Source organism: Cariama cristata, unplaced genomic scaffold, assembly GCF_000690535.1.
Source record: "Cariama cristata isolate BGI_N322 unplaced genomic scaffold, ASM69053v1 scaffold6680, whole genome shotgun sequence".
Lineage (NCBI taxonomy): Eukaryota > Metazoa > Chordata > Aves > Cariamiformes > Cariamidae > Cariama > Cariama cristata.
In genome coordinates, this window is record NW_009596297.1 from 39,860 (window position 1) to 52,774 (window position 12,915).

General features: G+C 37.7%; 1 protein-coding gene across 1 annotated transcript in view; it reads right to left on the reverse strand.

The window, feature by feature from the left end:
* LOC104165661 (STE20/SPS1-related proline-alanine-rich protein kinase-like) overlaps window positions 1-12,467 on the reverse strand; it is a gene marked incomplete at its 5' end in the record, with an annotated part of 43,158 nt that extends 30,691 nt beyond the window's left edge. Inside the window, 3 exons of the mRNA XM_009705343.1 lie at window positions 9,298-9,365; window positions 11,483-11,605; window positions 12,377-12,467. Coding sequence (XP_009703645.1) covers window positions 9,298-9,365; window positions 11,483-11,605; window positions 12,377-12,467 — 282 coding nt within the window. The remainder of the gene's footprint in view (window positions 1-9,297; window positions 9,366-11,482; window positions 11,606-12,376) is intronic.
* Between the last annotated feature and the right edge of the window lie 448 nt (window positions 12,468-12,915).

Below are 12,915 nucleotides of genomic sequence, written 5' to 3' on the forward strand. Positions count from 1 at the left end.
GACCCATTTCTCTGCATAGACAGTGAAAAGCAGTATTCACTTGGATCATCTTTTCTGAGGCTCACACTTCCTACCTGCTCTCATATCAGCAGGTGGAAACAACTTAGGCACAGAGATATCAGTTTTGTTGCTGCAGAGATGGCAATATTAATCATATGTTTCTTCCCTAAAGTTATTCCTGAATTAGCACAAAAGTTTTTCAAAAAACAGTGGTAAAGATTTAGCTTATGAAAAGGATCAGTATTTTTAGCAAATACTTGAAATACAATGATAGGCAGTACACAGTCATACTGAGAATTTATTAATGTGGTAAAATCTCAATGCTTCGTCAAAACCAGAAGTGATCTAAAACTGACTTGTTCCTAGAAAGAACTGGAGTTAAGTACAGATGACATCAATAATGTTAAAAAACAATCACCCTGAAGTATTCAGTGGGAGCATTTCAGTAACACAGAGAACAACTGCTATGCACATAATTCGATTACTTTGTTAAACATTACAGTATACTGTGGTTATAGTTCCCTTTCTTGGATTTGCCAATAGTTTAACTCACCCCCTCCAAGTATATCTCTGAAAGATCTCTGTATTTCTTGATACCAAACATTATTGATCAGTGCACAGTTTAAGGAAGTCAAACCTGTATTAGTTGCATGACTGAAGCAATACACCATCTGCCTGACTGGTAAGAGATACCAGAGCAACTAACAGATTAAATACGCCAAAGCTTACTTTGTATGCTTCTGCATGCCTGGTGCACAAGAAGAGAGATTATAACCTGTTAGTCCAGTGATAAAGCACAAAGTCCATTCTCCAAGCACAGCATTGTAAAATGGCCACAATGCTTGAAGTAAAATACCAGTTCTTTAAATCAGAAAGTGTGAAAGGCAGATCATTGCCAGGAGGCTAGAAGTACTTCAGAACAGAGCTCTAGAAAAGTAATTTCCTTTATGAAATCAAGACAAAAGACTTGACAAAAGCAGCAAGTTCTATAGGAGTATGTATTTTTTTAACAGACACATGCAAGTCCTCAGTGCACAAAACAGGCTTTGAGGGAAGGCTCAGAGAAACCTTTCACCTTATCCAAACCAAAGAATGTTTTAAATATGTTGAATCAAAAACTCCCTGGATGTGTGCATTCTTTCAATGTCATTGGCTTGGGAGTTTTTCACTGTCTATCAGCACATTACCGTCACAACCAAAGGAGACTTCCAGGTAAAGCACAAAGACATCCGAGTCACCATGAAATTACGACAATCTGCATATTGTCCATCTAAAATTCATGGATCCCAACTAGCTTATCAAGAAGAGTGGGAAGCATGGCAAAAAGTCTAAGGTTTGTTTTAAAATGTTTGAAGGTTTAATCTAGTTTTCCTGCCATGGGCCAAACTTTCTCAAAAGTAGCTTTACAATAAATAGGCTTTACCAGCAATGCCTGCTCATACGTTTTCTTGTCCCACCTGTGTCCCAGTGCAATTCTTGTGGCCATTCACTGGCCCCACTACAGCAGCAATGACAATTGCTTTGTCGAGCAAAACAAGATCAATGGAATGAGTTCAGATAAAGTTTTACCTTCCCCTCAAAAACATCAGTCACAAACTAACCAACCAAAACCTGACTGCTTTATAGAGACCCAATACAGCCCCAGAAACACTCCTACCAGTGCGAAGTGGAAAGATAGAGAACACCACCACTAAGAGGGAACAAGCAGCGAAAACAGACGAAATCATTTAAAATGGTTTCAACCCCACCAAATGTACTATGTGACCACATTCACAGGCAACTCTAAAGCAGATGGATGAAGATGAAACACTGTGGCCTCTCAAGGTAAATGTGGTATCTTTAAAACTGTTAGAAAAATATCTAATTAGAATTCATTTTTGAATTACCAAAATGGACGCCATATTACAGTTGACCATTAAAATACATGCCATTAATAATACAAATAAAATTACTTTTAACACTAAGGTCAATTCAAGCTTTAAACTATTTCCTTTAACATAAAGGAGGTTGCAGGTGGTGTTTGGATTTCTTTGTTGTTTTTTGTTCCTCCTCTTTTCTTCTTTCTTTTGTAAATAATATGATAAAAAGTCAGAATGGAATAAAAAAAAAGCTCTAATTATTTTAGAATTTCATTATCAGCAACATCCCCAAATGCAATTGCCTGCATAATTTACAACCACAGCTGTGCAGGTTAAATGCCTAATTCCTTGCCACCTAAATATTTAGACATGCAAATCTTCTTGATAACCTAAATTTAATAAAAAAACCCAATATATTGATTTCTTGGCTCAATAATTATCAATTGTACATACAAAAGTTGTTTTGATAAACAATATACCAGTTCTCTATTAAATAAGTGATGGTATAGCAATTGCATACAGTATTATTTAGGTCATAATTAAAATAAATTTTTTAACGTTCAGTTCATTTTCAATAAAAATACAGCAAGGCATAAAAACATCATTAAGTAGTGAATAAGAAATGCATAATTTACCATTTTTAAAGAGCAAGCTTTGAAGGAAATAATACAGGTACAAATGGAAAGCAGGATTGAATCAATAGTTTAATCAAGGGTTCCTGCTTACTGATTTCAGTCATGATCTAATCATGATTAACAGGTTATTTAAATGAAGTCTCCATGCAGTGAAAATAAACTTCAGTTCAGTAACCATGTCCCCACACCTCCCTGATTCCCAGGGCAAAGCCTTAGAGGTGATGGCAAAATAAAATATAGGACAGTGCTCAATACTGTAATAACAGGTATATTTACTCCAAGAATTCTACAAATGGTTTTGTTTATGACATTTGTTACTGGATCAATTCCCAGCCTATAGAGAAGTTCTGTTACTTTCTAATTGTAAATCCACCACACAGCTGGGAGTTTGTTTGTGGATTTTGTCATTAAATACACTGGAGAACAGAAGCCATTCTAAATAGCAAAAATGATGAGAAATACCTGTCCCTGGTGAAGGATACACATCAACCCCACTTCTTACAAAACAGATTGGAATGATAAAAGTTTATTAAGATACCAAAAAAAGAGAGAGATTTGAGATCTCTGGGTTATGGTACTGAGCCAATTATCAAACTCATTCTGGCTCTAGCCAGAACATATTTTGGGGTTTGCTTGTTCATAGTTTGTCTTTTCTTTTTTTTCCCCCCCTCTCTCCTAAAAATCTAAGCCTCAAACTAAAATATTAACAACATAAGAGTAGCTCTACTGGGTACCTCCAGCCAAGTGCATTTTTTCTGTAATTTTACACGTAATGCATTTTGTAAGAAAGAGATCAAAAAACCAGTCCTACATGAAAGCAAGATGATTAGCACTTGAGCTTCAGCTCAGACTAGTGAGTGATATCTCATCATCTATGTTCTGGAATGCAGAGGAAATCACATTTCACTTAAGTCGTAACAACCCTCCTGCTGTAGCGCAGCATAGGCAACTTCCAGCCACTAGCTACTCCTTGGACTTGCCATTCTGAATTATATGTCTGTCCAGCTCCCTGGAAGATATATTCCTCAGAAAGGATGAAATGACACAGTTTCGAAGTGTGATAAACCAGCTGTATTAGCTGAAGAAATGTTTTTGTAAGAAATACAGACACACACAAACATTTATCTGTAAATAACACGATCAGAGTGCCATTACATACAATTCTGCCTTAGCATTTTCTCTACACGTTATTTTAAGTAAGATGCGCAATAATGTAACAGTATCCGGTTTGCCAGTGCGTCAAGTAAAAAATTTCCATTCGCTTCTTTTCCTCTTCCACAGGCTTAATTCATCTAGTGCGCAGGAACTTAATTAGTCCTGGGACATTCCAAATTACTGTCAGTAAATTATCTTCCTGTCATAGGAGCTAATTTAACCATCTTAGATTGCTTCAGATAATTTGCAATTCTTAACTATTAACCATTAACAAGTCTCCTAATTTAACATGAAATGTCTCTGTTATTAATCTAAATAGTCAAACCCTCTGACAGTGATCTTCCTAAACCTGTAACTGTAACAACTTGGTGGTTAGACTGGAAATTTGAACTCAAGGGTGATAATTTCTCCCCACTCCCTTTCCCTAGTGGCACGCAGTCCTGTCGGAGGACTAAATCACAGGCAATTGCTTCAAATCTCTTTTTGCAGAGTTCGTGCCAGGGTCTGCTACCAAGACATGTGGCGTGCACAGCCTCACAGGAGAGAATCTGGATTACAGATTTCATTCCTCCCCACTCTCAAATTCCTCTTCCTCTGTGAGGCTGAGGATAGAGAAGCATCAGCATTTCAACATAATGATTCCTCAGACAGTCTGGGTCATAGTTACGTGACATAACAATAGATCAAGCAACAACTGAGAACCAGTATTTTCAGTTCATTGAAAAATTCAAGCACAGCCTCTTAATTAAACTTGAGCTTTAAAGTACTAATGGTCTGTATTATGTATTTAATACTAGAGCCTTTCAAAAGCTTTGCACGGAATTACCTAAAACACGCTGCTGCTAATTTAATTTCTGTAGCAACATACTCCAAGACACAACAGTGCAAAAGATAGAAAATAAATTGGAAATTGCAGTCTCCAACTGAAGAAGCAACTGTGACAGTAGAGAATATTTTTACAAGTTAGACCCACTGAGAAAACTACTGAAACAAAAAGGTATTAAATACAAGTTAAGGACAGGAAAATCAGATACTCAAGTTGGAAACCATCCAGACTAACAGAGTTAAATACCAGCACTTTTATAAAGAGTGATACGGAATTCTTTAAAGACTAATTCAGAATGTGAATTGTGCTTCTCATCCACAACAAGGCATGTGCACTAAACAGAGGCTGGTGTTAATTTGGCATTCCCTACTCAAATCGAGTCCAACCCTGCTCTGCTTGGGAAAAATAACAGAACCTGACCATTCAGTAAAAGAATTACTGAAAAGCATTGATTCTTCTGTCAGAATTCCTCCTTTGGGAAGGTAATTTTTAATTTTTATGGGTACTACTAACCTTTTTTGGAACACACTACTAGGAAAAAAATGCAATACTAACATCTAAACTGATAGGTTTTGGTGTAGCACAGCCTCATTGTAAAAGAGGAAAAAAAAAAAAAACAAGCCAGAGGAGCACTTACTTTCCCCCACCCCACCTTGCTCCTGTTGAAGGTTGCTTCTGCCCATCAGGCTCTAAATGTTTGCATCAACTTCTATGACAAACTCTCTGCAACCACGGTAGCTCCCCAGCCATACTCAGCAGTACTGTAAGTGCCACCACAGTTTTCTCTTCACCATCCCTTCTTGCCTGAGGACCCAGGTCCCAGCCCAGCCAGCCTCCATCACACAGGAAGGGCTCCTTCCCATCTGAGATGTTCACCTTTTGCTGTCCCCTTACCCCATGGCCCATCTCTGGGGAAGCAAAAGGAAAGCAATGAAGAGATGAGATCTTCCTGAGCCTTCTCTTGATGTGTTTTTACTTCCCTTCCCCTCTCATCCTCCCTATCAGTCAACTAATTCCTCTTATATTTTGCCGGTGTTCACATTTTTACCCACATCAGTACTGGGTTGCTTTTTTTTAAAAAATAGTAACTCTCAGCATCTAAAACCAGTGTGTTCTGAACTCATCAAGCTACTGCTGTTTATATAATTTGATTGCCTCAAGTGAATTATTTTAAAAGAAAAAGTTTCCAACATTTTGGATGATATACTGAGCTTTGAGTCTTCCAAGTCTGGCACGTAATGTTCACAATGTTTATCTGAATATCAAGCCATACTTTAAAAGCTATATAATAGTAGTAGATGAAGCATCACAGGAAATTGTTTCTATCCTCATACTGTAGTTAACTTGCTCCATAATAATATGGTTGTGGTTCACAACTTATGGTTCACTTTAACAAATCCCATAAAAATCCTCTGATGTGCTTAAGTCTCTATCAGCTACATGAGTTAATGATCAATTCACCAAAAGACATCAACAGAATAGTTTAGAATCTGCAGTGGAGGTGGATAAATGCAGAAATCTCTGTGAGGATATTAGCTGTTTACTACCTTACAATCCCAAGGGAATGCTGCGTGATACAAAGCAAGTAATCTACACCACTTTTATTCACTACAATTTCCAAAAGTAGCAGTATTTTTATTTTCAGATACTCAAAAAAAGGTTTACTTGGTAAGTTAATTACAACAAAAGAGAGCAGTTAAGGGCCAGAGCATCTTTTTCCATATACAGCCACCCTACATAAGCTCATTCACCCTGCAATGATCCCAGCATAAGGACAGCTGCAAATGGCTGGAATGTAGAGGGCAGCTTCCTCTGTAACCCAGGACTGACCATGAGTGACTGAGGGTCTCCAGGTTCACATCCTATGATACAGGAAGTTTATTTTTCAGACTTTTATGAAGGAAATCCATACAACTGCCTAACAAAACAGAAAAACCAACTGAATTAGTGCAAAACAGATTATAGCAATAGTTCAAGCACTAACAATATTCTGAACACTACTGTCTTCCCAAAACAGCATCTCTGTAGTTTGTCACTTACATTACCTGGTCTGGTACAAGCTTGTCAATACTTCACTGGAATGCCAGTGTCAAACCTACTCTGGCCTTTGTTTAGCAGAGTGGTAAGGTCAAAGCATCAAGACTCTTTGGGGCTGGGGAGGGAGACTCCTAATCCTACGCCCATAAAGCAGCACTATACCTCTACCACAGTCACTATTTCTCCAGAGCTGGCTTTTCTGAATTTGCTCACTGCAGCTAGATCTAGACCCAAAAAAACAGAACCCAGGAGTCCTCCGCTCTCTGGTGCAACCACTCTCTGCCAGGCTAGGGCGACTATTAATGTGCCTACAGTAAGGTCAAAAATAAAAAGCTTTTAACAGAATATACTGACAGATACTTGACACTGACAGGCAAATGAGCTGAGATAACTCCCCACAGGTAATCTGATAATGGAAGAAACATAAGTATTTTCTTAAAAGTTATCAAATAACCATCAGCTCCTATCCCCAAATAAGGTTTTGCAGTTAATCTACTGAAGAACAAGATATTCAAATAGAATTCTTGACAAGTACTCAGCAGACTGCACAGCCCTGCTATGCTAACAGCAGCCTCAGGTGTTCCCCTCCTGGGGTCAAAAGAGAAGAGGAAGCACAACTATTCAAACACCATCAGAGGTACCTTGCTAAACACAACATACATAGCAGCCAGCCAGTGACTGCCCTGAATTCTGCAGATGTTCCATAAACAAAGTAACTCCTGCCTTAGAAGTAGCAAATACAAAGATGCTTAAATACTAACTCTGTATCTACACCACCGGGCAGAAGTATAGGGAGCTTGTAGCGATCGTTCTCAGATACACACTTCACAAAGTCCCAACTGGAGGGAAAGAGTGCTTGCTGCTTGGTATCCCCCACGCTCTTATATTCCCCCGACCATCCACACACACATTCATTATGTGCAAGCTCTGACTCTACTCACATGCTCAGGTTTCCATCAGAAGGAAACCCAGACACACAGCGCAAAGATGTATACCTCAGCCCATCTCCTAGCACTGAGGCAGGACACAGCCAGAGCCCATGTTGGGCCAAGAGGTTCCCCTGCAGAGCATTCTTCCCTCAAAAGTAGGCCAGCTTAAACTAACAAAATCTGCTCTGCAAAATTATGCATCAGATTTTTTCCAAGACACTGCCAACAGTGTTCCCAGGCCCCAGAGTGTATCTGTTTTTCAAGACTATTTTGTTTCATTTAAAGGAAACTTTCTGGTTCCTAGAATTCAAATTCTTGTTTCTTCCCTCTCTACCAATAACCATCTAAACCTTCATAATCCTAACATGTTAATCTAGTTACTACAGACTTGCTTTTGGGGAGGGAATTTTTTTTACCCATGAACTAAGAGGATCCTTAACAAGAACAGAAGTTCACCGTGCAAATAAGAGTTTAGAAACTCCAGTCCCCTAGGATCAATCTTCCTTCACTTCTGGCTTAAGAGCTGCAGAAAACTGAAAGCATAATCCCTGACATTTCATTGTACTTGCAGGACTAAAATGTTTGCTCTGTGAATATGCCAACATTTGAGTCTTCCAAGTAACTGGGTAGAAGCTAATCACTCTATAGGTTTCATCATAATTTAAAAATACCCAAAGCACCTCACTAGTACATCCACATAGCAGTATAACTTGGTCTGTTTTGAAAATGGTTTCATCTACCTGTCTGTCAGCAGAGAGATGAAAAAGAATATTGATAGTATAACTGGGCAGTTATGTAAATTGGACAACTAAACGGATTCCAAATAATCTAAGTCTTTTCTCTCCCCACAATAAAACTTATTACTCCTCCTTTCAGTAAACAACCTTTGGCAGCCACGCAATTTTTTGCAGCTATCACTAGAACAGTAGATAATAGATTTTGGAACTTGGCACTCATTCTGTGTAGATTTTTTTTTCTCTGATTACTAGTAGTTTTTGATGTTACTGTTTTAAAGCTACTTGTTATGCTTAAATCTGCTATTTGTTTCTAACACATTGGTTGCAATTTTCTAAATATTTCTCTATTTGACTTTTTATTAGCATAAAAAACTCATAACGTTTAACTTTTCACCATAGGAATAATTAAGAGTTTACAACCTCTCGTAGATATCCTGTCAATACAATCTGGATGTAAACAAGTTTTAAAGTGAGTGGCAGTAAGTTTTTTAACTAAGTTAGTCACTTAAGGAAATGGCTGTAAATACATAAAAAGTTATCAAAGCTTCTTATGAAAAAATACTTTTATCTAAGAACTAGACCACATAATTAAACAATTCAAATCCTAGTTATAAACTGATTTTAATTAAAGGTAATCTGACTCTTTTCAACCATGTATAAATTTAAGTCAGAAAACATATTTGTATCCATTTTCTAAAATATCTGCCACTTCTCCATAGTGGCTGATCAAACTTGCCAGCAAAAAACATTTTGAGTAGGCGACTTGTAATACAGCTATGGTTTATTTCTGTCAGAGGCTGACTGCTGAAGTGTGAAAGAAACTCATTAAAAATCTCTCACTGTGATCCTGCTTTGGAAGGAAAAAAAAGAAAGAAAATACTTAATGAAGGGTACACTTAGCCTGCAGTCACATTCATATTCTGTTTTTCATTTTACACTATTTCAGTAAGCAATTAAAAGCCAGCAATTAGTCACAGAAACACTATTCATACTGGTCATACTGGGAAATTAAAGAGGTTAACACTTATTTTATGTTAATATTATGAAAGTAATGAGGGAGATCAAGAATAATACAGCCAACTAAAAAGGAATACTAAAATAAATACAAGAATCTCTTACCTTAATCTTAAGACAAGATTCACTGCACATGGAACTTCACTATATTCATCACTAACAGCAGGCTGAGACTATTGAAGAAAAAAGTAAAAAGTCTTATAAAGGATGCCAAAGGAAAAAAAAAAAAGAAAAATCCTAAAATACTTGCCATGCCAACAGTTTGAAGTTAGCACAGAATATTTTACATATCCTCTAACTCTCAAAAACCTTTTAAACACTTTCAGTAACAGTCTAAAATATAGCTGATACCAGTAAAACCACCATATTTCAATCACAGAGATACAAATGATAAGGCCTGTGCTAAAGCACTGAGTGTAAGAGCTTTTAATTCACCTTGCATCAAAGCTCCAATAATCTATTAAATAACATGCATGCAGTGGGAATATTGAGCTACTACTGACATTAATTTTGTGTAACAGTTTTGGTTGTTAAGGAAGTCTTGCATTTACCCATCTGCAAAGAACTAGTAGCATATCAAAGCAGGCATCACAGCTCAGAGAACGTCTTTCGCAGAGAAAAATCTGGAATACAGATTATCTTTCACACTACCACTCCTCCCTCGCACTACGATACCCTCCCCAGCCTTCAACTAACATTTATATGAAGTCTCAAGCAAAAGTGTATCCTACACACAGAGTACCTCAGGGTCCTCTACCCTACTATGATTTCATACCCAACTTGGCATATTGTCACCACTCACAGAAGCCTGTTCAAAGGTTACAGTCAAATCCTCCCCGAATAAAGACTTGCATCATAAATCTCATTTGATTGTTTTCCCAACAGTTTGCCACATTAAAGCTACTTTAAAAAACAAAGTTACACAATATCTGTGTTTTATTACCTGTGTATTTAAACAAAAGTTAATGAATATTTGGAAAATTATTTAATCACTAAAAGGCGAGTATATTTTTTTCTACTTCAATTAAATTCCTTCCAGTCATACAAACTACTACTAGTATTTCTGCATCTTCAACAGATCTGTTATTTCAGCGTATAGGAATGCGCAGCCCAAAGACCAACAGGTACACACCAATAGTGACAAGCTACACTAGTCTCAGTTCCAAGTCACGTTCTGGAGCATTTAGGAAAACAAAAATCAACAGGAGACTTCAAGCAGAGGCTTTTTTCTCCTTCATAAACTAAACAACTCATAATAAGAGAGTTACCTGTATAAACTGAGTCACAAACTGCAGAACTCTCAATTTCTAAGACATAAAAAGACTGACTAGTGAAAGTGCGCTTTGTTTTTTCTGTACTCAGCTTACCTAAGACATCTCAGATGCTGAAGAGCTATGTAAACTAGCTCTGCAATGGAAAGACTGGAGTCATCACAGGAGCTAACAGGACCAAACTTGGCAGGAAGCTGTTAGTCTTTTAGAAGACTTCTATGACAGCAATGAAAATCATAGAATCTAAAATTGAAGGTGAAGTGGCAAGGGTCACCCACCCAAGGAGCAGACATTTTTAAAAGAGCACTTTGGCTGTAAGCCAGTAATTCTATTAAGCAATTATTTATAGCAGCAATGCTTCCCACACTTTCAGCACAGGGCCACGAAACTCAATATGATATTTTATTCCTCTGAATTAAACTACTATGCCACAGTACTGAACTATTTTACTGCATATGGGATGAAGCATTTTAATTATAAGCTACGAACCCTAAGAATGAAAAATTATTTGGAGATCTTCTGGGCTACTTCGAACAGCCATCATTACTCTGATAAAAAGATAGCAATTAGTGTGATCCAGTTATGAAGATTCATTAAAAACAGCCAGATTACCTCTCTTAATCAATTCTCCTGGGCACGAACATAACACAACTTTCAACTTCCTATCCATTTTATCCACTGTGTGCTCAAGTTAATTGTTACAGGCCCAACTGCATACAGCTCTATCTTCACAAGTACTTGACACACAAGGCTGCAGAACAACATTCCCACCTCAATCCATATTTTTAACAATAGAAATGATACAGAAATCCTTTCACTCAAAGACTTGGAAGAAAAAAAAAAATTGGTAAAGATGTTTTTACCTCTGTGTTCTCCTCCTCTTTTACTCTTCGTGACTGGAAAACAAATGCAGTGAGATATGAGCTATGCAGCTTTATGCATTAAAGATCCAGAACCTACTAACAATTAAGACAGAACATCTTGCAGAGCATAAATATTTCGACATAAACAAAACTTACCTTTTCCTGAGAAACAGCAGCTTTGCCTTCTTCGCTCTTCTCATCCATTTCATCATCACTCCATTCCCAGTCCCCATCTTCTGTTTTATGGAGGTGACCACTGGAACCCGGTACTCGTCTGACCTACCAAAATATTAAGCATTCACCATTACACAAACATCTTTAGTCTTTATCAGTGTTCTGGTTAATCAGCAATTCTTCGCTATTTTTAATCTATATGCTTTCACTAGTTTGCTGGAGGAGTCACTGGCATACTAGAACAGTATCTGACCTCAAGGGTCATCCTTGAGCCAGTGGGAATAGCTAAGCTATGCAAAATTCATATAGGGAAATGGCATTTGGATATATTTTACAACTGCTTAGGAACAAGCTCCAGTAGATGACAACTGCTTACTATGAACTAACCCTTGAAACGAAAGGAAGCTATTCAAGGAAGCAGAAGCTACGCAGACAAGGTTGTTCTTGGGACCCAAGTCTTAAAAACTTTAATTGTTCTTCTAAAAAGCTTTAAAATGTGTAAAGGCATTAAGGATACTTTAGAAGTAAAACTATCCTTATCAAACAAACAAACAAAAAAGCAGCAGCTGTATGCAAACTGAGAAGATAGGCAGGTGTGCACCACACCAAATCAGGCAAACTTCTGTAGATCACACAGTTTAAAAAGGCTTCAAATACTCTTCTGATGCCATCTTGCTCTTTTTCAGAGCCTGACAACATGCCTGTTTTCCCCCAGATCATGTTTAGCCTATTTGAGTAAAACAAAAGAATATCCAACAACTCTTCCCACATCTTGGAATGCATTTATGAGACCCAGGAGATGGCTGGAAGCACAGCACAATAAGCAGCAGTCCCACTGGCGTTTAGATTAGAATCTGTTTCTCTATTTCACATTACCGAAGCAATATACAGTTTCCACTGCACAACTTCAAATGCTCGTACAGGTAAGCTCCCCAGCACTATAAATTTGTAAAGCTTAAAGCATATCCTTTTGAATTAGAACAAAGGAAAAAAGTTATTCAGGAAAGCAGCCTTTACATTGGTAAGAGAACGAAAGGAACAAAGCAGCAACTGTTCACAGCACACAAAAGGGAGAACTAACTTGTCAGAAAAGCAGTTTCAGGCCAAGAACAATGGCTGGAGAAGACATCTAATAGAAATAACTTTTGAAAAAAATTATGAACTAGATTGTCTTAGCTCAAAATTGTATATCCTGTTTGCCAGTATCCACAGTAACATACAACAGCCTGGTTCAACTTTGGTTTCACAGATTCCTGTCCGTGGTGTTTTGATGTCTTGCACTGAAGTATACTGAGCAGAAGTATACTGAGCACTGATCAACTTGGTTCTACTGTCCTAATGTTTGATGGCAGTGATGGAAACCCATTCTGCCAGCAGTTATCTCACAAAACAGGAAGATGGGGGGGTGGGGGGAG